Genomic DNA, 26,745 nt, shown 5'->3' with positions numbered 1-26,745 from the left:
GCCTCCAAAAATTTTCAAAATTTTCATAATGCCAGGTGAAGTTTCTGATGGAGTTGTCTATATAAATTTTTCCTAATGTCTCATCTACCCAAACTGCAAAAAATCCATTTTTTAAGTCTAGACGAGTTTAGGAGCATCCCAACTTTGAGCTTTAAAAGAGTCCAAAATTCATTAAATTTTTAGGGATTTTATGATTTTAATGTTTCCGGTTCATCTCCAACTCCATCCAACATTTTGAATTTTCGAGATTCAAAACTTGAGTCATTAGTTGTGCCAAGTTAAAGAAAGCTTCAAAAATACGTTTTGGCAATCAAAACATTAACCTCTTAAATACAAAAAGGTTAAGAAATATGCCCAAAACATGTAATTCTATTTCAAATCTTAACCTCTCTATCCAGAAAGAGGTTAGGCGAGAAACCTCAAAAATATATTTCTGGGCAAAATATTAACCTCCTAAAAAGAAGGAAGTTAAGTAGGAAAGTTCAAAAACGTATTTTACAACCTGAATCTTAACATCATTTGTGAAATGGTAAAAAGGAGGCTAATAAACCCAAATAAAAGTTAGTTAATCTTCATGTGTCCCGAATGCAGAAAATTACAGAGTCCCATTATTGAAGGGGAAATCAAGAATTCATGAGTACAGGCAACGACTTATGAACTATTTTACAAGTTTTAGGAAATGAAATATCCCAAAAGGATGATGGGTTGGATACTATAATCAAAGCAAGGCATGAGATTTTAAGCGGACCTCCATTGTTGCAGAATACTCACAAAATCAATTCAGGTGAATGGCTACAATACCTCCAATCAAATCACCAACCCCAACAATGTACTCTAAGCTAACCTCATGAGATACAAGCTTACTTCCTAGTGTCAGGCAAACCGTGTGGTATTTCTTGCCAAGAATCTCACAACTCACCCTTCTTTGTTCAATTATAGCTTGACCTCCTGTGCAGTTTGTTGATGATGGCAAACATATGTATAATGGGAAAGCATAGACAAGACAAGGATATTGTTTGATAAAATGCATTAGAAACAAAATGCCACCTTACTTTGGTAGTACCATATATTAATTTAAAGTCAAAGACCTTCTAATTATCCAAAGATAATGCAACCAGCAGGCATTGATTTGGATGCTTTTGCCTTATATAGTATCCCCTCAACGTGCAGTGAATCTACATTTGAGTCTTGATATCAATGAAAGCATAAAGAATGATAAATTTTGTTAGAAGTTGTTGGTGCAACCGCCTATAAGACATCTATGCCAAATGTGGAATATTAGAAATACGTGTCAACTATCTAATAGTGTGCCTCAATGAGATGTCATTTCATGTATGTGGTACATGTTTGGCACGATATGTTTGACTAAATGCTCATGTTTTCCCAACACTGTGATTCTTGTTCAATAATAGATATGACAAGTCACAAATCATTGGTCTGACAAAATACCCACAAAGAAAAAGTCCCTCATCATTTTTAGAAGTATGGATTTGGAGATATGCACAAATGAGACATATTGGCTTGTGTATATGGCCCTTGTAAAAGATTGAAATTTCATAATGACTTTAAAAACTTTCAAGCAAACACTGATCAGTTGATGAAAAGTCAGAACCAAACACATTAGTGACCTTCACCTAGCCCGAGCTAGCACACTATATGGAAGCCTCCCTAAGAACAATAAATGTTGCTGAGGATAACAACTAAAATGGTTGCAATGAAAATGCAAGGAAAACTTTGTACATGAACTATTTGACGAAGTGTCAGGACATCAATATGGAGCTAGCATGACAACTCTATGAAGGAATGCCCACAGACTATTCCACTGTTGATTTGAAACTCTTAGCATTTCCTGTATGCTTGTCAGAGAGTCGACCGCCTTTATGAACCACATATCATTGTAAAGATTGGAGATATAGGCATTGCTTAAATGTATGAGTTATCTGACATGTTGCCTATAAGATATGTTGTTGAAAGAAGCTGTGCACCATAGTCATGCATGAAAGATATGCAACCATCCAACATAAATATGTATCAATGGCAACAACTCAATTTGCATGATGTCTATGGCAGGAGTGTCTCTATAATATAAAGCCACGAATTTGTTTAATAGAATCCCTTAGACATGGAAGTGATCCCGTGGATTATTTTAAAAGAAAATGCCTTGTTATGTTGATTGGCGATATACTATCAAGCGTGCCACCTTTTTATATGAGTGAGTCTCTCCTCAGCAAGTTGTAACAGATCCCTCACTACCCATTCCTTCAATGTATGCAGACCCACAGAGTGCACAATTATGCACAAATTATGTGTTGAGAATCATTACAAATTGTGGATTAAATATAATAGGTAGAGCATAAGATGAGTTTCGCCACCTTTTTAATTACCCTCTCAGCCTGTGCCAACATGGGAATAATGAAATGGGGCATGTATATCCATTTACACCTTGCAAATGGGTCACCCAAAGAAAGAAGTCAAATAGTTCATGCGTCCACGAGGAATGGAGCATCACCCACTCTATGAGCACTCAGGAGGCATTCTCTTGAACATCGAGATGGAATAAAACAATAAGTGAAGAAATATCAAATATCATCACAAATGCGTAGAGGTAATGGAAAAACAAACTGTTGGAGCTATCTCAAAGGTTTACATGAAACCTCTGATAAGAGTTGATTGTTCTTAAAGAACATGTTCTCTTCACGATCATGATGGATAAACAGGTGTTCTTATAGGATCATCTCAATAAAATCAATGACATTCAAGATCAGTTAGAAGTAATTGGATGCAAAATGGAAGGCATGGTGGTGATCACCCTAAAATGTCTACATCTTCCTATGAGCACTTTGTTGAGACTCTCAACGTTGCTTCAACAAATGTTGACTTACCATTTTTCGAATTTTGCACACTACATTTACAAGATCATTGGAAACAACAATTCGGCAAAGGTACACCAATTTGTCTTCCAAAGAACGGTCCTTCATAGCCATCAATCTTCTCAGTCTTCTCCGAAAAAATGCTCTGCTCCGAAATCATAAGGCTCGAAGAAGAATATTCAATGCAACTATTGCCTTAAGTACAGTCATATGAAGTTGAGTGTCATAAACACTTAGCAACACATGCCAAGCAAAGCGGTTCACAGCCTAAAGAAAATGTAGTGGAGCACATTATAGAGCAAATCTACCTTTTACAACTTCATGGCTAAAAGACCTACAAACAATGTGAAATATTTTGCCTGGTATATTGATTCAAGTGCTTCACGTCACTTCACTCATCGTTGGGATTGATTCACAAATTTTCAGGCATTCTCAGATTCAATTTTTCTAGCAGAGGGGAAGAGTACATCATTGTTGAAAAGGGTAATATATTGATTTAGTCTAGAGGGAGCAACTTGATTTTTCTCGATGTGTACTATGTTCCAAGAATAGAGCTCAACCTTCTCTAAGTCTATCAAAACCTGAGACATTCTCCTCGGCTAGACGTGACCTTTTGTTCACATCAAGGCAATTTTATTAATCGAGACACAGTCTATTTTTGTCATGTCTCTTAAGGATCATGATCTATTCAAACTTGTTGACTCTAGTGATTCTTAGAAACTTTCCATGGAAGCCAAGCACTCCTTGGTAGTACACTCTAGCATCAACGGTATGGGCACTTAAATAAGCCCTTGTATGGGAAAAAATTTCACTCGACTGTTGGAGATTTAGACCTAGAACCTAAGAGTTTGCAAAGCATGTTAGGCTAGGAAGCAACATCAAACTCCATGTTCAAATAGTGAGTCCTGGAGACCTTCTACCGTACTATAACTGGTCCATGCTAATATTCATGTTCCTATGGCTACTCCTATTACTAGGTCCAGGCATTTCTTACGTTTTGTTGATGATTTCAGTTGTAAAATGTGGATGTGTTTCCTTCATAAAAAATCAAAAGTGTTTGTTTTGTTTCAAAAGTTCAAAGCATTTGTAGAAAAAGAATTTGGTCAACATATTGTTAGTCTTAGAACGAACAATGGAAGAGAATTATATTCTTCTATCTTCTCCTATTTATGTGAACAACATGGCATAAAGCACCAATTAACACCATACACCCCTCAACAAAATGGTGTCATTAAGCGGAGAAGTCGTACGATCATTCAAAATGGCCCGCTCTATGCTTGAACAAAAGAGTATTCCAGAGAAATTTTAGGCTGAAGTAGTCTATGACTATCGTCTATCTTCTCAATTGCTCTCTATAGTAGTTGTCAAGAAGACTCTAAAAGAGGCTTGGTTAGGCTATAAATCCAAAATTAAACATCTCAAAGTTTTTGGTTCCATTGTTTTTGTTTTGATCCCTGGTGCAAAGCATACCATGTTGGATGCCAAGAACTAGAAACTCATGCTAACCTGCAACAGTGATAATCGTAAAGCCTGACCTCTCGTTGACATCGAGACATGTTTTCTCATCTTTAGCAGTGATGTGGTCTCCGATAAGGAACGAGGGCCATTTCAACTCTCTCCTCTAGTTATGGATTCTAAGGATCAATCTCTCCAGGCTCAAGAGTTGGGTGTCTATCTTCCATTAGGTCCACCTAACGGGAGGGATTCAGTTTTTCTAGTTCTTACACCTTTCCTGACTCCCCTCTTCTGGGATCACCTAGACATGCAGCTACACCACCTAATTTTCCTTAGGATTCAATTGATCTTCTGTTTGATGAATATGATCTTGTTGCAACTCATGTGTCTAATGTAGGAACTTCTACTCTCCAGTCTAAATGGTGGGCTAAGATGATTGGCGATCTTCAAGATGATGAGCTCATCAAGGGTATCTCTGCTCAAAAGAAGAGCAAGCCTTTTTTATGTAAATTTTGCTCTCATGGAAAACATTCACACTGTGTAAGAGTCTTAAACATACACTAAGGTAAAAGCAATACCTGAGTGGGAACAAGCTATGGACACTGAGTACCATGGCATGTTGAAGAATAACGCTTGGGCTCTGTCAAATCTTCCTCCACGGAAGAAACGAATTGGATGCAAATGGATCTATAAGGTTGAACGTAAGGTTGATGGTACTTTAGTTAAGTACAAGGCTTGTCTCATTCCCAAAGGCCTCTCCCAGCATAAAGAAATCGATTAAAAGGAGACCTTTGCTCCAGTAGCAAAGATGAGCACCATCAAATTAATCCTAAACATGGTAGTTCAGTATGGCTAGAAGGTCCATCAAATGGACATCAAGGAAGCTTTCCTAAATGGTGAATTACAAGAAGAGGTATGCATGATGCAACCTCTTGGATTCAAGGTTGTCGGTAAATAACACTAGGTACTCAAACTAGTGAAAGCATTCTACGTCATAAATAGGATCCTCAAGCATGGTACATGACAAGCACCTCAAAGATCAAAGTTTCCAAAGGAGTCCCTCCTACTCAAATTTACATGTCAAGACTATCGGCGGTGATATCATCCCTACATGATGCAACCTCTTGGATTTAAGGTTGTCAATAAAGGACACTAGGTACTCAAACGGGTGAAAGCACTCTATGGCCTAAACAGGCTCCTTGAGCATGGTACATGAAAAATTGACAAGCACCTCACAGATCAAAGTTTCCAAAGGTTTCCCTCATACTCAAATCTATATGTCAAGACTATCGGCGGTGAGATCATCCTTCTAGTTATATATGTTGATGATCAAATAATCATTAGCAGTTATGCATCTTTAATTCAGGGAATAAACAAAATTTATGTCAACCTTTTGACATGACTAACCTTGGGCTTCTGCACTACAACATAGGTATCGAGGTTTGGCAACAATCTCAAGGCAATCTTCATCTCTCATTCTAAGTATGTATAGGCTCTATTAGACAAATTCAGAATGCAGGATTACAGACTTGTGTCTACACCTATGCAGTTTGGTCTGAAGTTATAAGCCAAATCTACTTCTCCGGTTGAGAATGAATCTGCATTCAAGTAACTAGTGAGCAATTTAATTTATCTCACCACCACTAAACATGATACAAGCTTTTTAGTGAGTCACATATGCCACTTCGTGACAGCTCGTACTTCAGATCATTGGGCTGCAATGAAGTGCATCCTGCACTATGTCAAGGGCACATCAGACTTTGGTATCCTTTGTGGAAGATCCATAGATCCCAAACTCATCGGCTATACAAATTCAGAATGGTGAGGCTTTGTCTATGACAGAAATTCCATTTCTGGACATGTCTTTAGTTTGGGTACAGGTGCTATCACTTGGCATAATAAGAAGCAATAGGTCATATCTCTTTCCTCAACAAAAGTTGAAAATCGGGGAACAGTCAACATAACTTGTGAGGCAGCTTGGCTTTGAAAGATGCTTTTGGACATTCACATGTCTCAAGCAGGACCTTCACCCCTCTTCTAAAACAATCAAGGGGTACTCAAACTCGCCAAAAATTTAGTCTTTCATGAACAGACCAAGCATATTGACCTTCACTGTCACTTCATCCACCATTTAGTGAATATGTATTCGTGGATTTGAAGTACGTACTAGCGGACCAAACTACAAATATTCTCACCAAGTCCCTACTTCCAGAGAAGTTTGTTAAGTTCAAGGCGCTCCTTAGTGTAGTAGACAGATAGGCCATTAAGGGAGGGTGTTAGAATAACATCCATGTAATATCTTTATTATTTTTTAATGATCAATATTGCATATCTTGTAAATATTAGATTCTTTATAATTCTAACAATTCTTTCGTTATTAGAATGTTTCTAATTCTAATGATTGTTTTGTAATAGAAACATCACCTTTGTAAACTATAAATGAATGTCTTGTTCATTCATTAATTTATCCTCTTTTTACCAATTACTCTCGTAATAGTAATAAGGCTTACCTCAAAATAAGCCAATAAGCAAGTTGCAGTTCACAGTGCCTAAAGCCTTTAAGATAGGCAGACTATCAAGCATCGACAAACTCCAACAATAACTTGGGCTATTGATCCTGAAAATGTTAGCTAGATTGATGAGGTAGAGAATGATCAGGCTTCCTTTGGATATTCCACTTCAAGCAAAGAGTGAGAGTGATTCAAATAGTTCTTTTGATAATGATAGCCCAAATGAGGCATACTTTGAATAGGTTGTTATTTTAAAGTTTTAAAGTTTGATTTATTTTAACTTTAACTAAAATTCAACAGAAAAATGCTTTAATTTTGTTTTCATGAATCTAATGATTAATTTTATTGTCATTTATACGACTGTTCCACTATTATTATTATACTACTGCTGTTATGATTTATTTACATATTGATATTGTTATTGTAAGTTATATATCTGTCTCTCTATTTGTGCCTATATTTTGAAAAATACTCAGCTCTATATGGCTTGAGTGATGTGTATTTTTTGGCAGAGCTTGTCATTTTGTTTGGTCTATGGTGTTGTTAGGTATGCCAAGAGGTAATTGTGGACGTGACTCCATGAACAGGTATCAATATCAAGGATTATGAATCACTTGCCTCCTCCATTTACCTCCTTCCTCTATAGTGCATATTGATGATGAGATCTTGGATAATGATGTAAAGCCATATGTTCATGGGTTGACGCATTTGATATCTGAGGGTGGTTGCAAGGACACATGTAAGATCCTTTTGCAAACCTTCAGGAGGATATTGAAATTGCAACGTCCCCTTTCTGAAATAGGATTTGAACATAAATAAATGATAATAATAAAATTAAAATCTAAAACTAAATAAATCAACAAATAATTTACAAGAGGATACTGAAACTATGATTATGATAGGTCAAAAACTCCTATACAACAATCTCTAGCATCAGCTATTTAAAGAAGAGATGAGGAAGATGCTAAGCAGCATATCCCATCAAGACAACATGAAGGCAGCTGATTGCACGGGCATACTCCAACATCAGTACTACATCAATCCTGCATGGACACACTTCTAATCTGTCATAAGTCACAATATATGCAGTAAAATTATAAAAGTCAACTAAGCAACAAGATCATTGTAGATCATCCACATACAATTAAGAAGTGATGTGTATGGCTGGCAGTTACAATAACCATGTTTTATGGAATCAGTGAGAAGGAACCAGTGGATTATAGGAAAACTATTTATAATAGTCAGTAATTGTAATATCAACTATAATAAACACTAGTCAAGAAGGTACCAATGAGACCATGGATAGCCATTGGCATGGATGGAGTAGGAAAAACAATGAATATTAGTTCCAAACCTCACAAAAGAGGAGGACGATACAATGAAATGTCATGTCCATTATTCTCCTAGTTGAAAAAGAATAACTGATGTAGACAATAATTATGAGCATCTGATTGTTATGGGATCAAACAAATATTGATTATAATGACAAATAAATAAAGATTACTCTCAAGATAACTAATGATCATACAATCATACGCATAATATACTAATCTGTGAGTACAAAAAATAATTAATGGCAAAAATTAAATATCATTAAGGGAGAAAGTTTGTGAAGCCTCAATTGCAGCAATTACATTAATAGCTGTGAAAGATGTAAGCGACTGTCAAAACTAATGATAGTAAATGGTCAGCACTTAAAGAAGGGAAAATGCTAAGAGAGATGATTTATTTACAAGACCGCCTTGTGTGTTATAGAGCTATGATTTGAACAGTCAAAGATAACTAATCACCATCAACCATGAAAAGGTCTGATGTCAAGGAGAGAAACGATTAAGTGAAAGATGCAACTATTCAGTTAGCAACATATAAAATGTGAATTAATCTCAGTCTATGGGGAATCAGAGATTATGAAATATATGAGGTACTGATCAGATGGAAACGGATCAGAAAGGAATTATATGAATTATTGTTTATAATTGGTGTTTCTTAAAAGGAGATGGACATATTATATTGGTGGCAAGCATCTATGAGTTAAATATAGATTTACAGAATATTTTATCTGAATTCTTATAGGGATAAGGAATCCTTATAGAGGCTATTCCTTAAGCACTCGCTATAGCCCATTAAGAGGCTCGGTTGGTTTTGTCAGGGAGAGGCAAAGTAATTCCTCACAAGGTAAGTGTCCCAAGATGGGTAAGAACGATGCCTTAGGGAAAGGTCCCCATATGGGTATGAACTAAATCACAGGATAAGTTGAATTTCATCCATGAAATTCTAATTGTAGCAAAAAAATTTACCCTTTCCGAACTTTATCCATATTTTACAACATTTAAAATATAATATTATTTTATTTTAAAATAATATTGAGTTGTTTCATTTAATTATTTAGCAATGTCAAACTATTTTGACAATTTTGTGGATATATTACTTACAGTTAAAACTAAATAAATTTCTCTAAGGTAAATATAATGGCAAAAAAAAAATTGAATTTTTACCCTTCTTGAATTTCATCCAAATTTTATGATTGACAAACTCGAATTCGAATTCGAACCTTGTGACTTAGGGTATGAATATGCATTCTCAATCCCTTGAGGGAGCCTGCTCATAGATTGGTTTCCAGGTGCCCTGATGACAAAGTAATCCCCCATCCTTCTTGGGGTTCAATGTTTAGGAGAAAAGTAAGGAATTGGGGCTTATGTATGCTAAATGTCAGATGTATTACGAATCGTTCATTGTATCTTAATTCAATTCGATTTAAACGCATATGGATGTATGTTAATCATTAGAAATGGGCAGCTTTCTAGTAGGGCACATTAAATAGACAAGTAAATAGCCAATCCCAAGTACAATCCAAATCCTAGCTAGGAAATTTAGGGTAAATCAAGGAAGTCTCAGTTGGGTACCTTACAGAAACATTCTGCCTTGATTTGGCTCTCTAATTTACAACCGAAGCATAATGCTTACAGTGAATATCTAGAGATTTCTAACCTGATTTTTCTCCCCTCAATTTCCAAAGATGCTGCTGTAAGAGCAGTTCAATGGGATTTTATAGAACAATGTTTGATTATAGTGGATACAAGTAATGGTGCTGCAGCAGTCCCTACTCCATTCTAATTAACAGCCCTTCCTTTTGGCTGGTTATTGTGTGTCCAAATTCTATGTCCCATTCAATTAATAATGGATCATTTGTATCTAGTAATTTTGGTTTATAAATCTTTTGTAATTGCCTTTTGCTTCATATGTGTGCTCCTATAGATTCCTCCAACTATAATAACTGCATAAAAACTTTCAAACATTTCCCACGACCCAACATCTATTGCAACAAAGGGGCACCCAATTGGTCATGAAATGTTATTTTAGCACTTAGAGCCATCTTATGGGTTGCAATGTGGCAATGTTGTACAAAGATGTTGCTAAATTATAGTTATTCTTAATAAGATTTCACGATACTCTTGGTACATAGTACCTATAAAGAATTCTTCTCTATACTATAATTTTGCTTGCAGTCCTTTTGATGGGTACTCCTGCAAGTGCTTAGACAATTTGGTGATTCCTGCAGTTAGGGTTTTCTATTTTGACATATTGGAACCATGTCTAGAAACCTAATTTTTTGATGTGGTATGAGTCGGCTAATGGTTACCCACCAATAGTGTGCTTAAATACATGGATTAAGATTTGTAACAAATACATTAACCCAATATGATTAAAAAAAAACTCTCCTAACAAAACAGAACTTAATAATCTCTCATTGAACAATCAGTTCTAGTAGATAGCAAAATCCCCACCAGTTCAATCTTCCACAAAAAAATTTGGCCTTGTCAAATAATTGAAAGTGGCTATAATAAGAATGTAAACCATTTCACAAGTGCTTCTAGAGTATGATAAGTTCAAACCTATTAACGAATTTGCAATATTAAGCACCATACACCCTGTAAGCCATATGTCCTAGCCTCTAGGTGATGCTATTGACTGCCTTTAACATAGTGTGAAGTGGATCTTAAGTAACCTAGAAGCACATTCTTAATACATATAAACCTAGGTCAAGCTCAAATCTATCACAGAGTTGACACGTGTCAGTTATCATCCTTCTTTTATCCAAATAGTGGATCAGTTTATATCGACTTGTAGGACCAAGCAGGAAGTTACCTGCAGCAATTTGCAAGACACCAACGGTGATATTGCAAGTTACCGCAGCAGGTTGCAAGACACTATTGTGAGGTTTTCACACCATTGCCCTAAAAATTTTAGGGACCCCCCTTTTTCCAAGCAAGCATTGGCAATTTTTTTGAGCATTGGGAATTTTTCAATTGCCTTAGCAAAATTTGGAGTTGTCCAGAGGTTTTTGAATTGGCAATTTTACACCTTGGATGCCTTCGGGCCAAGAGGGTATTCGGTTTATTTTCACCCAATGCGAAACTAGATTTTCCAAAACATGTAATTTTGTCCTTAGGCCTAGCAGAATTCAAAAACAATAATTTTTTTCGATGGTTAAAATAATATCCAACAAGACAAATTTGCAAATTTCGAACTTAGATGGATTTTTAAAAAATTTGATATTATTGTATAAAGCATTTTCAAAATGAATTTTAGATTTAGTCGTTTTGGAAAATCTTGAATTTTTCTAGTGAAAAGAAACTTTGATAATGAAATTGGATTTAGAGTTTGAATTTCGAGTGCCAGGGAAAGGATTTATTTTGTTAAAAAATTGAAAGTGTATCGCAGAATTGAAATTGGATTAAATTGCAAAATCTCATTAATTTGGTTGACATTTTGCCTAGAGGATTTTAGAAATGTAAAAGAAAATTGGTAATTTGGAATTAAAAATTGATTTTGGCTTGCTAGATTCTATTTTAATGATATTTTAATTGTCAAAATGTTGTTAAATGAAAACTTTGACATCTCCTAGGCTTACCTTATTTCTATTTTGCAATTCTAGATCAAACTGGCAATTAAATGGGCCAATTTCACTATAGGGCTTCGCTATTTTAATGTTTCATTTAAAATTGGGCCATTTTTGGGGGTTTAACTTAAATTTTGTTTCCCTCCAAGCAGGTCGGCCCACTCTGGAGGTCAACAGGAGGATATAAGAAGGGGCTTCCCCCCTCTTATTTCCTCATTCATTTCCACTCCTTTTGCTTGAGGCAGTGATTTTTCCTCCAGCTAAGTGATTTTCTCCTTAGCAACGATTTTTGGGGTCTGATTTTCCTCCTAGGGCAGCGATTTTTTCCTCCAGCTATGGCAATTTTATTTGATGGAGAGGCAAGGTGATTTGAGGTCTGATTTTTTGCAATTGTGGGAGAATTTAGAAGGTCGAAATTCTGATTTGGAGCAAACAATTCTGCCCTAGGGCAGCGATTTTTCTTCAAGTTGGACAATTTTGGCAACGAGGTCGAGATTTGGTAAAAGGAGCAGATTTTTGCAAGCAATTCATTTGCTAGGGCATCACATTTTGGAGGAGGATTGAAATTTCTGAGATCAGATCTAAATTTGAAGGGGCCTGATTGTTGGTAGAAGGCAGATTTAAGGTAAGATTCTCATTCATTTTTAAAGATGAAGATTGGTTTTAAAGGCGGATTTTATTCCTTGTTCTTGCTTGGTTTGTTTCCCTTATCTTCTTCTTGCACTACTCATCCACCACTTCATCATTTCCATTGATAGGCTGAACTTGGGAGATATAAGTGTAGAGACAAGATTTGGAGAGGCAGAAATAAGCAAGATTCTATCGAAAGAAAGAAGTTTGGAGATTGATAAGTGTAGTCCATATCATTTAGAATGAAGAGGCAAAAATAAGTGTTTAGGATGGTGGATGTTAGTACAAACAAGAACTCAAAGGGAATAAATACCAAAAAAGACAACGAAGACATGATACCTAAGACCACCTTCTTCTCGAAAGTGAGGCGAATAAGTGATACCAATATCGGTACGGTGAACATGGTATAGTTGAAGGATAGATTGAAATCCCCCATGGCGAAGAAGATCCACAAGAGCGGAATTGTACATGCAGCAGCTTTCCCTCCTACCTTGCCTTGTCCAGAATTGGTAAATGGACTGTGCATCCTGGTTTAATATTGTGACCAAGTCCATCATTTTTTATGAAAGGAAGAGAGTGTTGGGTAACATCAGCGGACAAGTGGTCGAAGAAGAATTCAATAATCTCCAGCATAAAGGCATGACAGTGGTAACGATGGATCAAACAACCAAGTTATTTCAGGATAATCAAGATGCCTACTTCATTTATCTAAAGCAGAATTGATTACACGAAGGCAAGAAGGGAGTTACTAAGTCTTCAAAGCTCACCAAGTTAGATTTCAAATCAGAGTATGGCGACCTTATTGTGCTTCTCAGCTGAATCATGGGTGTGGCTCAAGGTATGCAATTTGAGAACTGGATGTACTATTTTATTGATGAAATTGAAAATGGAAAGAGAAAATTTGATTGGGCTAGAATTATAAGTGAAAATTTAGAGTTGCAACTAAGGACAGTACAAATTCAAAAGCACTTCTACATGGGGTCCTACCTTTTCTATCTAAAGCGAGACTATATGAAAATCCTGGACTTAGGACCTTAGGAGTGATTGGCAATGGGCCAGGGCAATGTTTGGTGCTTGAGTGTTATCTGCAGCTTCATTTGCACAACACCAAAGATTATAAAATGTTTTATGACGCCTTTGCCATGAAGACGGTAAGAATATTACAAGGGACACCTACTAGGAGGCTCTCATCGGAAGCGGAAGCAAAAGTTAAGAAGTATGGGAGTTGGTTCATCCAATTTTCACAATTTACATATATTAGAGTAGCAGGAAGTACAGTTTGTCCCAAGAGACTTCCAAGGTACCCACCCGACAAGATAGTTTTGATGGAGTTGGCTAGGCAACTTGAGCATTATGACAAGATGATGAAACTTAAAAGTGAGACAAGGATTACCTTCTCATTTGGAATAGGCAATAATACCTGCCCCAATCCTATCGCCTTTGCAGCTACAGGGAAAGAGTTAGAATGGTATCATTTAGGATGGTATAGAGCAAGACAAGGATTCGATCCTAATGGTCTTATCAAGGCATCTCACGAAGACACATTCAAACATATTTCTACTATAGAAGATTCTTGGGCCAATGCACAGGATGACTTTCATGTGAGAAAACTAGCTTTCTCAAGATTGTCAGTGGGTATGATGAGGGCAATCAGATGGAGAGGCCTTAATATTCCCAATCCGCTAGAAGATGATGAAAATGTGCTAAGAAAAGATTATGATATAGTGGATGGAACACAATTGGATCCAGTGGATTAGGATGATCATCAAGATCCTTCCTTGGAGGAAGTTACAAGGACAATTGATCTACACACTGAGTTGTGGTACAAAGGGAAGTTAAGGCAACTACAAAGTCAGGAGGTACACCTTACTTATGAGAAGATGAAACCGGAGAAAGAAGGTCCAGCGGAATCAGTCGAACAGAAAGGTGGGGGCAGTAGCCGAAAACAAAGAGCAGTTAAGAGCAAGAAGAGAAATTTGAAGGTTGAGAAAAGTAAAGAACATCAGGAGCCTCCAGCAAAGAGACAGAATGCAACACCATCAAGGGAGAGCATAATTGAAGCCAGGAGCCAAAAGGATAATACAAGTGGACAAAGGGTTTCGGTGGAGGTGAGCTCTGACTCGGAATCAAGTGGTTACAATGATTGTACCAAATACTCTCCTCTCTCGGAGAACCAACATGGAGATGATATGACAGTCACTAGTGAAGAAGAGGATAGGCCAATTGATATTGAGGAAGTAAGCCAAGCGCCTAAGGCCGTCAATGATGCTTTGCTAGTCAAACCGAATCCAAATTTGGGGAGATGTACTGCACCACTATGGTTAAGGCAAATGCTTATGCCAAGAGGCGAGGTGGTGACTGTCCGCACAGTTGAAGATATTCAAGGGTTAGTGGAAAAGGAAGATAGTGAGAAACAAAAAAAAATTGCAAAAACGGTGGCAAAGGTAATCAGGAGCGATGATGATGGTCACCGAAAAGTTCAGATTGCTAAACCAAAGGTTAGCAAGGTAGTGGATGAAATTGTAGCCCAAGAGTATGAGATAGTACAGCATAACTTGGGAAGAATCACGGATGACATTGAGTGTGAGGAGATCCAAGAAAGCATAGTTTCACTTAGAGAAAGGTTGACAAAGGCGAACGAGAGGATTGTAAAGTTGGAGGCCGAAAACAAGTATTAGAGAGATTGCAAGCCTATCCAAAAGTTGCATCAGGCAGCCCTTCCACAAGACAGTGGGAGCAATATAGAAGAGATATCGACTCAGCTGCACGAAATCAAAGATTGGATCAGTAATATAATTCAAGATGGGCGAAATTTCTTGCCTTCCTTTATCTCGACATTCAAGTCATTGGTGGCTATTAAAGACAAATTAAGAACATCTGAAGGGGAGTGGAAGGATTTCCTTCCAATCAAGGACTTAGCCATTCCTAGGCTACGAGCATTTATTGGGCTAACAGAGAGATATTTGGAAAGAACCAAGTTGATGGACGAAGGAGGAATGAGTACGGTGGAGTCTTGGTATGTTTCCTTGACCATCAGATTGAGGATATTTGAAGAGATACGGAATGAGATTGCACATTACAGCCTAGGCATTGACACTTCCATTTCAACCATGATGGGCGATGTTGGGGTTGCACTTGATTTTGAAGATATCAAAGAGGAAAGCGTCAGTGAGACAGAGTTTGGGTCGAGATTGGATGAGTTGGGGAAGGTTGCCATCAAGAAGAAACATTTGGGCACCCTTGCCTCCCTCAGTGCTTTTATCGGATATGCAAAGGAATATGAGAAGGATCATGAGCTGACACTACAAGCAGCAAGCAACATGATGAATTCAGTTGAGCTCAAGATGAAGCACATGCCTTGCCCTCCCATGAAAGAAGAACAACAGGCTAGCCAAGTTCATTGCCCTGGCTAAGAAGATGAAAGAAAAGGATAGAATCATAGTTTAAAAAAACGGCGAAATACCGCCGATATCGCGGGTTACAGGTGACACCGAATATATCGGCCCATATATCGGCACCGATTTAATGGAAAAAATCGCGGCGATTTCTACTAAATAAACCGCGCGAAAACGTAAATAACGCAGCCCAAAAAACGTTGAAGAAGTCGTCGCCAGTGGAGGATGGAAAGTCGTCAGAAATTTTTAGGGTTTTTACTTTGTTTAAGTCGGATTTCCACTCGCGAAATAGGGTAAAAGTTACCATTCGGCGGGAAAGTCGTTCTTCATGCGATTTTTCCATTCGCTTTTGCCTGCGATTTTCATTTGGCCACTGAGGGCTCTCTGCAAAACCGCCATTTTCAGTCTGTAGTTGTAAGTTAATACATTAAACTTCTTTGACTTTAGGATAGGCAAAGATCACGCATTAAAATTGACGCTGAGGTTTCCTTTTTGAAGTGCTACTCTTTGAACTCCAACTTCTCTAAAATGTAAAATCGTTGTTTGACTTTGAGCAATCTTTAATTCTGATATATGAGAAAAGCATTCTACTGCTAAGAACACATAATACTATTCATTTCCTTTCTTGTGTTCTTTGTTCATGCTGACTTCTATATCATCCATTCCTTCACTACTTATTTGTTCATGATCATGTGTTAGCTATTGCTTAACATGACTGCTACAATCTTTTGGCACTTGTAGGCGTGATTTATTAATTTCCACATCTGAGTTATCTCATTTCAATTAGCACATTGTTGGACTTGATCATAGTGATTAAACGATTGCATTAAGGGATTCATTGGCCAACCAAATGACAGATCTTTAAATAAATTAAATTTGTTTGCAACTCTATTCTTAACTTTTAGTTGTTTTGCACAATTCATAATTTATCTAAAAAATCATAAGATGCTCAAAATAGGAACCACCACAGCATTAATTCAGCAGAGATAACCTTTTACAACCTGGCCACCTCATTTGATCATTCCTACCATTGTGCTTTGCACACATTTCCTTTAACTCTGAGAAACCTATTTTAATGAATAATTCTTAGCTTATCCAATCACTTACTTGAAAGATTCTCATAAGAACCACAGTGACATCAATTTAGAAGAGGCCATCCTCAAACCATCTAACCCACCTTTCACTTGATTATTCCAATTTCCAACCATTGTTCTTTGCACACATTTCCTTTCAACCTTGAGAAACTTCTGAATTTTTCCAAAAAAGTGCTCAACATTTAGAAAAAGCTCAATGAAAGAGAATGCCAATCTGTGGGTTAATATAGAGTCCTTATAATTTTATAGTCTGACAATGAGAGTTTCTCCTCACGCATTTGAATTTTCCATTATATTTACTGTCTTAGCTTAACCGCAGTTATGCCTAATAAGGATCTTTAATAGTAATTGGCATTCAGTAACATAATATAATTTTTAAAGTTTTAATTTGTAATAAATTGATTTAGATGTGTTATAACTTGTTATCTTGTATAAGGTAATGTAACTCTGCATGATGATTTTTACTTTGGAATGTAATCTGATTTTTCGTTCTTGTACAGTGGACTTGTGTGTGTCACTGAAACAAGATGACTGGTGGTGGCAGAGCAAAGGACCCTTTATGGAAACATGGTATCCCAGGAGCAAACAAAGGAGATATCCAGTGTATCCATTGCTCTAAATGCATGACTTCTGGAATCAGCCGATTGAAATATCATCTTGCAAAGATTCCATGCAATGATATTACACCGTGTCTAGTGTGTCCAGAAGAGGCTACAAGAGAGGCTATGGCAAGCCTTCAACAATATGCACAAAGTAAGGCAGCAAAAAAGAGGATATTCGAGGCCATGGCAGCCCCAATGGGGACTTTTAGTTCTACAGGATCACAAACAGGTGGAGAAAGTTCTTCTTCTATTGGGCCTCGGATACGGGGATCGGGAAGTGTGAGTGGGTCTTTAGCAGATTATTGGGTTCCACGTAACACTCCTGGTGCTCAACCCAGCTTACTAGGTACTGCATGGAACAAAGAGATGCACGAAAAGACAAAAGTGGCAATTATGAGATTTTGGGTGCGGAATGATCTTTCCTTCAATGCTTTATGCAGTCCATATTGGGATCAAGTGGTAACTTCTATTTCTTTGTCTGGTAAGGGGTTCAAGTCCCCAACTCCCTATGAGGTGAGTGGGCCGTTGTTAGATGACGAAGTAAGAAACATTCATCAGCTTGTGGAAGAGCAAAGAAGAGTTTGGGAACAGAAAGGTTGCACTATGATCTCTGATGGGTGGACTGATGGCAAGAATAGGACACTCATCAACTTTCTAGTTGCTTCAGGGGGGCAGTTGGTATTTCTAAAATCAGTTGATGCCTCTGATCAAGTGAAAAATGCAGAAAATTTGTGTAACATGTTGGATGAGGTGGTAATAGAAGTGGGAGTGGCTAATGTCATCCAGATTGTGACTGATAATGCAGCTGCGTATGTGGCAGCCGGTAGACTTCTGATGGAGAGACATCCCACATTGTTTTGGAGCCCTTGTGCTGCCCATTGTCTCGACTTGCTTCTTGAGGATCTAGGGAAATTGAGCTGGGTGGAGAAGGTGGTTGAAGATGGAAGGAATATTGCGAAGTACATCTACAATCATACATGGGTCTTGAGTCTTATGAGAAAGCACACTAGTGGTAAGGATCTTGTACGAGCAGGGGTCACACGCTTTGCTACTAATTTTCTAAATTTGCAAAGCATATCAGAGACATTGTTAGACCTTAGGCGCATGTTTCTTGATAAGAAATGGTTAGAGAGTCCTTATGCCAAGAAGCCTGAAGCAGAGAAGATTGTGAGGATTGTGTTTGATAGTAGCTTTGAAAAGCTAATGGAGGAGACCCTCAAAGTAAGTTTTCAAATCTTAATTGATGATTTAGAATTTAATTTTGAAATATTTTTGTTGGCTGATTTTGTATGTTTTATTATGTCCAGGTATCAGAGCCGTTGGTGAAGGTTCTACGAATTGTGGATGGGGATAAAAACCCCATGGGGTTTCTATATGAGGCTATGGATAGCGCAAAAGAGGCCATTCAGCACTTGTATAGGTCAAATGAGACCAAGTATAGACCCGTATGGAACATCATTGATCGTAGGTGGAACCGACAACTCCACCAACACATTCATGCTGCTGCCTACTACTTGAACCCCAAGTACTATTTTTCCAACACTTTTAAAGCAGATGCAGAGGTTCAAATTGGCTTGGACACATGTATTCGAAGATTGGTTGCTGATACGAACCTCCGAGACATCATACTTGATGAGTTGCAGAGCTACAAGAGGGAAGAGGGGCCATTATTTTCTTCTCCTGATTGCAAGCGTAGGAGATACACTTTGCAGCCAGGTAAAAAAGAACTTGCGTTTACTTTTATCATACCATTTATTTCACTTGTGAAGTTTATTGGAAGTTTTACTGCATCATAAATATTTTTTTAAACCTTGCAGATCTGTGGTGGGAAGATTATGGTGCCACAACGCCTAATCTTCGACAAGTTGCCATCCGAATTTTATCGCAGCCTTGTAGTGCTTCTGGCTGTGAGAGAAATTGGAGTACTTTTCAAAACATACACACAAAGAAACGTAATAGGTTGACTCAAAAACGCCTAAATGACTTGGTCTATGTGAAGTACAACCTTCTCTTGCACGAGAAGAAGGTGAAAGGGCAAGCTTCATATGCAGCACTAGACTTGGATGACATTGATCCATATTCAGCAGATTGGATTGCTCCTCCTGATGGTGAGGGTGCAGATGAGGATGTGGGTGAACCTTTATTGACAGATGAGCAGTTAGCTGAGTTTGAGATGGAGGCAGATGACTGGGATGCAAATGTGGCAGCACATGAGGTGGAACCTGAGCTTGGTCATCCATCAGAGGCTTCTGTGGAGTGTGAGGCACCTGTTGAGGATGTTGCTACAGCAACTACTTCAACACCACTCACCCAGCAGCAGCGATCTTTTTTGAGTTTTACTCGTAGACGCAATTTATGATTGCTACTTTTAGTTTTCATTGATACTAAAACTTGAACTTAATATGTATTCAGAAGTTGTTATTTCGAACTTTCATGGAGTTTGATTGCTATATGTATTGAACTTATTTATATTTTGATGTTATACAATTATACTTGTTTTTTGGTTTATGATTCTATTACTATGTTAATCTACTAAATTTTTATTGCTATGAAATTATGAATTATTGTTTAACTTAGAACTTTGCTTCATATATGGTAGATATCTCAAATCATTATATGTTCACAGTTCTACAAATGTAGTGTGTATGTATGCATTTTTAAAAATATTTTAAGAAATTTTATATTTTCAAATGTTCGATAAAAGTGCCGATTTATTGCCGAATACTTTGCCGAGTTTTTGCCGATTCCGATATTTTCACAATTTTTGGGTCAGCCGAGATATTGCCGATACCGAGTTTTTAAACTATGGGTAGAATTATATTAGAGGATCATTCGATGTAAGCCCAAGTGGCGAATTCTCCTTTCTTCTTGCGTAGGATAGCTGTTTGATTCTGATTGGCTACCATTTTGGTGCCTTCTCATTGTTGCCACTTTTCCTTTTTTTCATTGGTCCATGGATGAGGTGGCATCTTATCATTGGCTGCCATGGATGAGGTGGCATCTTCTCATTGGTTGATGGGGTGGCAACCCTAGTTAGGGTTTTTGGGATTTGATTTGGATCGTTGATTTTGCCTCTTAATCTCTACCGTTGGTTGTAATTTTGGCCCCTATATAAGGCCATTGCTCTCATTTGTAAAAGGTTGAAGAAAATTGTTGCTTAAGATAATACCAAAATTGCCTCTATCATTGTTGTGTCTTGCATGGTGATTAAGAACACTTGGTGTTATTGCATGGTTTCTACTTCCAATAGTTAGAGTTCAATTGCATTAAAGTTGTTAAAGTAGATTTTATTTCAAGAAAGTTGTTAAGCAAGAGTAAGAATAGATGGATAGTTGCATGGTGATATTAGTGGATGTTTGATAGGGATTCATAAACTAGGCCACTAGCATCCTAGCGGCTTGTTAGGAAGCCTTGCGTGGTAATCTAGTCTTTTTCCCTTGAATCATTGCATCTATGGAGGTAGAGCTGCTGGTAAGCTTTCATCAAATTTGATCCCCATCCATTTGCTAATCTTTCCATTCATAGGAGTAGAAGTAAAGAAACAAGTAGTTCAATAGTTGGTGTTCATTCAAGAAGAAAGAAAGTTCAGGGCGTTACTGGTACACGTACCCTCCATCATCACCATCAACATCATTTGGCACTAGTATACATTATAAAGCTAGATCGCATCATCATCATAGCAAAAGTCCAACATCCTTGAAAGAACAACATAAGCCCGCCTACGTGATTAACCAGCAAATCACATTAATATAACTGAGTTAGTATCCACAAGTGTAAGGAACCTAGGAGTTTTTCTCATTTCTTCGTGAGTATTTACTTTTCAAGAGAGGGATTGAGTGTTTGATATTCCATATCAAGTGTTCAATTGCTATATGTTATGTAGTGGTACAAAACTGACATCAACAGATACCAGCAGCAATATCGCAAGTAAACCTGCAGCAACATGCAAGCCACCAGCAGCAATACTGCAAGTTAACCTGCAGAAAAAGCCACAAGCAAAGCTATCTGCTTTGGGAAGCCACTGCTTTGGGACCTTAGGCTATCTGGCTATTTCAGCTGAACCACACTTGTTAGGTGATATTGCAAGCTTGGCTGCTGAACCAAGCAGGCTGACTGGTTAACTAAAGCTAGTTAACAGAGGGTGCCAGAATTAGGGAGAAAGTATGCTGCTTTCAGTGTGGCAAAGCAATCCATCAAGCAACAGGTTGCATGGCCATTATTATCCCATTTGGGCAATGGTAAAACTCTCCAAACAGGTTGTACATTGAACCAGTGGGGTTAAAGCAACTAGCTGCTTGGACTGCTGCAACTGTGGTGATGCCAGAGCACTTGAGTTCATAGGCAACATCATCACAAAAACATTAAATCTAGTTTTTGTTTGTGGCAACTTATTAAGTTTGATTTCAGTTTAGTTTATTTTCACCTCTCTAGTCTGGAAGACAAATTAGACCGGCTGCATAGTAAATGAACAGTTTGCTGATTTAGCAAAGGGGACACCCAGCCTATAGCTACGTGGTAATTAAGATGAAAACAAAATAAATAATAAACAATACAGTGAAATCATTACACAGGAGGTTACCCAGAGAGGAAGACCAAAGGTCAGCATTTGGAAGGTGAGCGCGAATGGCTGTAAAGGGAAGTAAGTGGCAGCAGTTAGTGGAAGGAAAGGGAAGACCAAGGTTCACATAGGAGTCAGAGGGGCAGTTCTGTTCTTTAGTGTGTAGGAAAGAATATTAAAAGACAGCACTGAGAAGCATGTGGAGAAGGAAAGAAAAGAAGACATTTTGGCAGCAGAAAGGAGGGAAGTTTTTTTTTCTGTTTGGCTGGAATTGGGCTGTATAAGAAGGAAAAGAAAAAAGAGAGATGCACAGGCAAGAGTATGAAAAACAGAGCTCAAATTGGAGTGCATATAAGCCAAGAAAAGAAGATTTGATTACTTGAGCAAGCTGGGAAGTGGACAACAGCAACGAAAGAGGCTGAAGGGGTTGTATAGGGATTGGAGCAGCAGATTGAAGCTCTGACAAAAATAAAGCTTAGTGTGTGATGCAGCAGTTAGAGCCAGCATGAAATAAAGCATAAACCAGTAAAAAAGAGGAAGTTGTTGGAATGTGTAATTTCCCCCTCAAATGAAATGTAAAAGCATAATAGAGGATTCTAGAAATTCCTACATAGAGGAATAGGGTTAGGTAAAGTTCTGGAAGTCATAGATAATTCTAAAAAAGTCTATTTGATCTATGTCGGTTAATTTAGATGTTTCCAGAAATGATCTAAGACCTCTATAAATAGAGGCATCATGTGATATAATTGATATGGACAAAATGGTTAATGAAATATATTAGTGCAGCAGCACATTGAGTATTTTTCCATTTTAGTTTAGTTTGTCCATCCACCTTTCACAAGGTGTATTAGAGCTGTCATGGGTTTTTACAAGTGGTATCAGAGCCTAGTTTAAGAAAATCCTGTCACCATTTGTGACAAATGAATTAGAGTCAAGTTAATTGGGAGAATCCTGTCACCATGCTTGACAGAAGCAGCTAATCAATGGATAGCTAAAAGAAGGAATTTGTTTGTCAACATTTGTGACAGCAAAGAGATTTTTATTTTGCAGAGCAAGGTTATTTGGAGAACCTTGTCACCATTTGTGACCTATCACCATTTGTGATAGATGAAGCTATCAAGGGGTAGCTGAAAGAAGACATGAATTTCCTGTCACCGGCATTTGGTACAAATGAGGCAAGATTATCAATGGATCCTAAGAAAAGAGGAAATCGTTGGCAGCCAATTGCTAACAAAATATTTGTCAAAATTAAAGGCCCCAACCTTGGAAAATACTATTCATGAAGAAATTAACAGATACGAAGATTATCAGAAAATGGCATTTTGGCATCAGGCAAAAGAAAGGATTTGGATTTGTATGCAACAAAATTTGAGGTTGAAATTAGGGGCAAGTGTTGGAATGTGTAATTTCCCCCTCAAATGAAATGTAAAAGCATAATAAAGGATTCTAAAAATTCTTGGATAGACAAATAGGGTTTGGTAAAGTTTTGGAAGTCATAGATAATTCTAGAAAAGTCTATTTGTTCTATGTCGGTTAATTTAGATGTTTCCATAAATGATCTAAGACCTCTAAAAATAGAGGTATCATGTAACGTAATTGATATGGACAAAATGGTTAATGAAATATATTAGTGCCGCAGCACATTGAGTATTTTTCCATTTTAGTTTAGTTTGTCCATCCACCTTTGACAAAGTGTATTAGAGCTGTCCTGGGTTTCTACAGAAGTCATCTGCAAATGAATTGATGTAATTGTTACATTTGTATTTGACAAGTTATGTTAAATTAAATTGTCTGTAGCTTTCATTATAGCATTGGAATTTGGTTGTTCAGAGAGTATTGTAGCTGCAACAACTACTGAGTCTGGTAAGACTTGGTAGCCTGTTCTGCATGATATGGTGTAGCCAATCCTTTCTTGGAGTTAGTAACTTAGTAGTATAGGTTCTTGCATTTTCACAGAGGCTCTAGTCCTTCATATTCACTGCTGAAGGCCTGTGAATTTCCAGGACAGGATGTAGATGTGTGTAAAAGCTTTTAGAGGAAATATTTAACTCTTGTACGATTTTAGATTAATGAATTTCCAGGACAGGATGTATATGTATGTGAAAACCCTTAAAGAAAATAATAAACTCTTTACAATTTTAAATTAATGACATGAGTGTTTGCTTACTTTTCCTAGAGTTTAATATCCATTTGAGGGTTTCCCCAGAATTAACCTTGTTATTGCAAATATGTGATTGCAAAGTCGCTTTTTTCCACATGTTCTCTATTTTTCCTTGATTTGCATGTGTAACAGTGATTGGCATCCATTGTAGATGGTACTGGAGCATTTTGAAGTAGTTTGGGGAGTTTCTCAATCCAAATTGCCAATGTCTCTGAGAATTGCATGGTCACCTCAGTTTGCAAATTATCCTTATTGCAATTAGTGGAGATTGATTTTGGTTGACACTGAAAAGAATTTTTTGGTATTAGTAGCCATGACCAAAATTACTTGAGTGCTTATATCCAAGGGTTGGAATGCATCAACTATGTACCCAGTACAATTAAATTTTAAGGGCATTATGAGGCATCATAATACCATAGGAGCATTACGAACATTGCCATATATATATGTATATATATATCCTCCAATTCACTACACCCGAATCACTTCTTAAACTTGAAGGAGCTTTCCACTCATCCCCCGTATCAGCTTCCAATCTCCTATCCTTGCGTAGCCAACACTATGTCGCCGCATTATTAATTTTTCAGGAATACTTTTGAAATGAAACAAATAAGATGAGTTAAGTTGGTTCCAGCTAATTCTGCAGCAATTTTGCTACGGTAAACCAACAGTATAATTGCACCCACATAGCTAATACTTATAATCTTTCAATTACTTTTTGAAACAAACAACAAAATGGCAGACGAAAAAAGGGAACAGCTGGAAGCATTCCCCAAATCATTAAGAAAAGGGAACAGAGAAGGAGACGAGAAAAAAAGCCTAAAAACTTATATAAATTACAAATCAGAACACCTTAAACAAAGTCGACGTTTAAAGCAATCTTAGCGTTTCTCGTTACTAGTGGTAGACCCAATGTTATATAAAAACCACAGGCTACAATTACAGCACCGAAATGCATCACATTCATCGCATTAAAAAGATATAGATTCATCACACATACATTTCAGATTGTCTTGTACAAAATGTATCTTGATTCTTGGATTTATGTTTTAAGAAAATATCTATAGCTAGTTTTAGTCAAACTAACTTTTAAGAAATTTTCTTTTTTCCTATTTTGTTTTTATGTGGCTCACCAGATGTCCCAGACTCCAAGGTATGATACGGCATCCTTTAACAGCAACAATGTGCAAATGGTGGATGGTGCAAAAGAGTTGCCTACCCATCACCCATTGATGGGAACAAATTGAGGAGGTCCCAGTTGAATCCACATTCTACTCCCTATAGGAAAGGTGCTTAGGTTTACTGTAATGCAGTGGAACACAAATCATTACACTTTTCGGCGACAATGAACTTAGAAACCCTAAGCACCGCCGAAATATACATAACAAAGCCGTGGGATCTAAGCTCTAGAGGATTCGTTGATAATAGACTGAGTTGATGAAGCAGCTATTTACGGACCAGACATCCTTCTCAAACAAAAAGGCAATATTAATATACTCTTCCAAATGTAAATCTGAGTTATAAATTACTATCATTAGAATGGTTTATTAACAGAAACTAAAAGCTGCTTCTATGTCTCCGGAATATTGAACAAAGGAAAATAAAAATTATAACGTGGAGGTAATAAATCGTACCTCCATAACCCCACAGACAATCGCAAATCTTATATTTCCAGCTTTTAACTGCACTAAACGAGATAGTATTTTACAGACCTTCTTTGAAAAACTATAGAAAAAAGATTTCAGAAAATACTAAAAATGAAGGATACTGACCCAAATAAAATGAAGCCCAGCAAAAATAAAACTGATAGATACTCAGCCAAAAATTAAAATAGAACATTAAATAAACAATTTCCAAAATATAAATAATAAAAAAGAAAATAAAACTTGTCAAGTCAAGCCATCTGAATATCCTAACATATTCCATTTCTTTCGCCTGTGCATTTTTCAAGAAACTGCACTATAACACTAAATGTTGCTCCCAGGCAAATTTCAATCCTATTTACTTCTTATATCCGCATATTTAGATCCTTATTTTACAAATGTGCAGACTCCGTATATTAAAATATGAAGAGAAACGAATGAATGAATATACGTAATGCGTATATACTTACGGATACTGCGTGAGGTTAAAATGTCAAAAAAGTCCGCTTCGAATATTTCTCCTGCATGTTTCGGATCGCAAATCACAAATATTCACCTGTTAACAACATTAAAACGAGATATCCTGCAGAAAATAAAATTAAAAACCCAGTCGTTTTAAAACCCACCGTTATATGCCTATGTTTAGATATGTCATGAAATTTGATAAAACCAGCTGTTTATGTGTCGCCCAATTTATGATAATGGCAAATACAAATGTCAGATAGGTATTTAACTCATGGGGTTTCTAAACATAATTGGGAAGGGATTTTTTTGTTTTTTTTTTTTTTTTTTTTAATTGTCATCATTAACTGTAAAGACAACTAATAAGATTTTTTTTTTAATATTTATTATTATAATTGACTAATACAAATCGAATGAGTAAACTGTGCACCTAATAAGCTTTCGGGCACAATTTATATCATATTT

General features: G+C 37.0%; 2 protein-coding genes across 8 annotated transcripts in view; one reads left to right on the top strand and one right to left on the bottom strand.

Moving 5' to 3' along the window:
* Positions 1 to 26,521, bottom strand: part of LOC149553192 (uncharacterized) — a 67,366-nt gene extending 40,845 nt beyond the window's left edge. The window contains exons 1-3 of one of the 7 annotated variants that reach the window (XM_089788679.1): positions 26,445 to 26,521; positions 26,289 to 26,339; positions 25,810 to 25,862 (exon numbers count right to left, since the gene is read on the bottom strand). In XM_089788679.1, the coding sequence (XP_089644805.1) occupies positions 25,810 to 25,815 (6 nt within the window). In that variant the 5' untranslated portion in view covers positions 25,816 to 25,862; positions 26,289 to 26,339; positions 26,445 to 26,521. Of the gene's footprint in view, positions 1 to 25,308; positions 25,599 to 25,809; positions 25,863 to 25,947; positions 26,182 to 26,288 lie in introns of those variants that run through there. The other 6 variants (XM_089788677.1, XM_089788680.1, XM_089788678.1 and 3 more) reach the window with 6 other exon arrangements.
* Positions 17,313 to 19,962, top strand: LOC149553193 (uncharacterized). Its single transcript, XM_089789858.1, has 3 exons — positions 17,313 to 18,677; positions 18,764 to 19,172; positions 19,274 to 19,962. The coding sequence occupies exons 1-3, from the start codon at positions 17,382 to 17,384 to the stop codon at positions 19,813 to 19,815; spliced, it is 2,247 nt and encodes a 748-aa protein (XP_089645984.1). The 5' UTR covers positions 17,313 to 17,381; the 3' UTR covers positions 19,816 to 19,962.
* Positions 26,522 to 26,745: the final 224 nt, after the last annotated feature.

This window comes from Cupressus sempervirens, chromosome 6 (assembly GCF_028749045.1).
Source record: "Cupressus sempervirens isolate cs-2001-9-10 chromosome 6, ASM2874904v1, whole genome shotgun sequence".
In the NCBI taxonomy this organism is placed as follows: Eukaryota; Viridiplantae; Streptophyta; class Pinopsida; order Cupressales; family Cupressaceae; genus Cupressus; species Cupressus sempervirens.
This window is presented reverse-complemented; position numbering and strand designations above follow the sequence as displayed.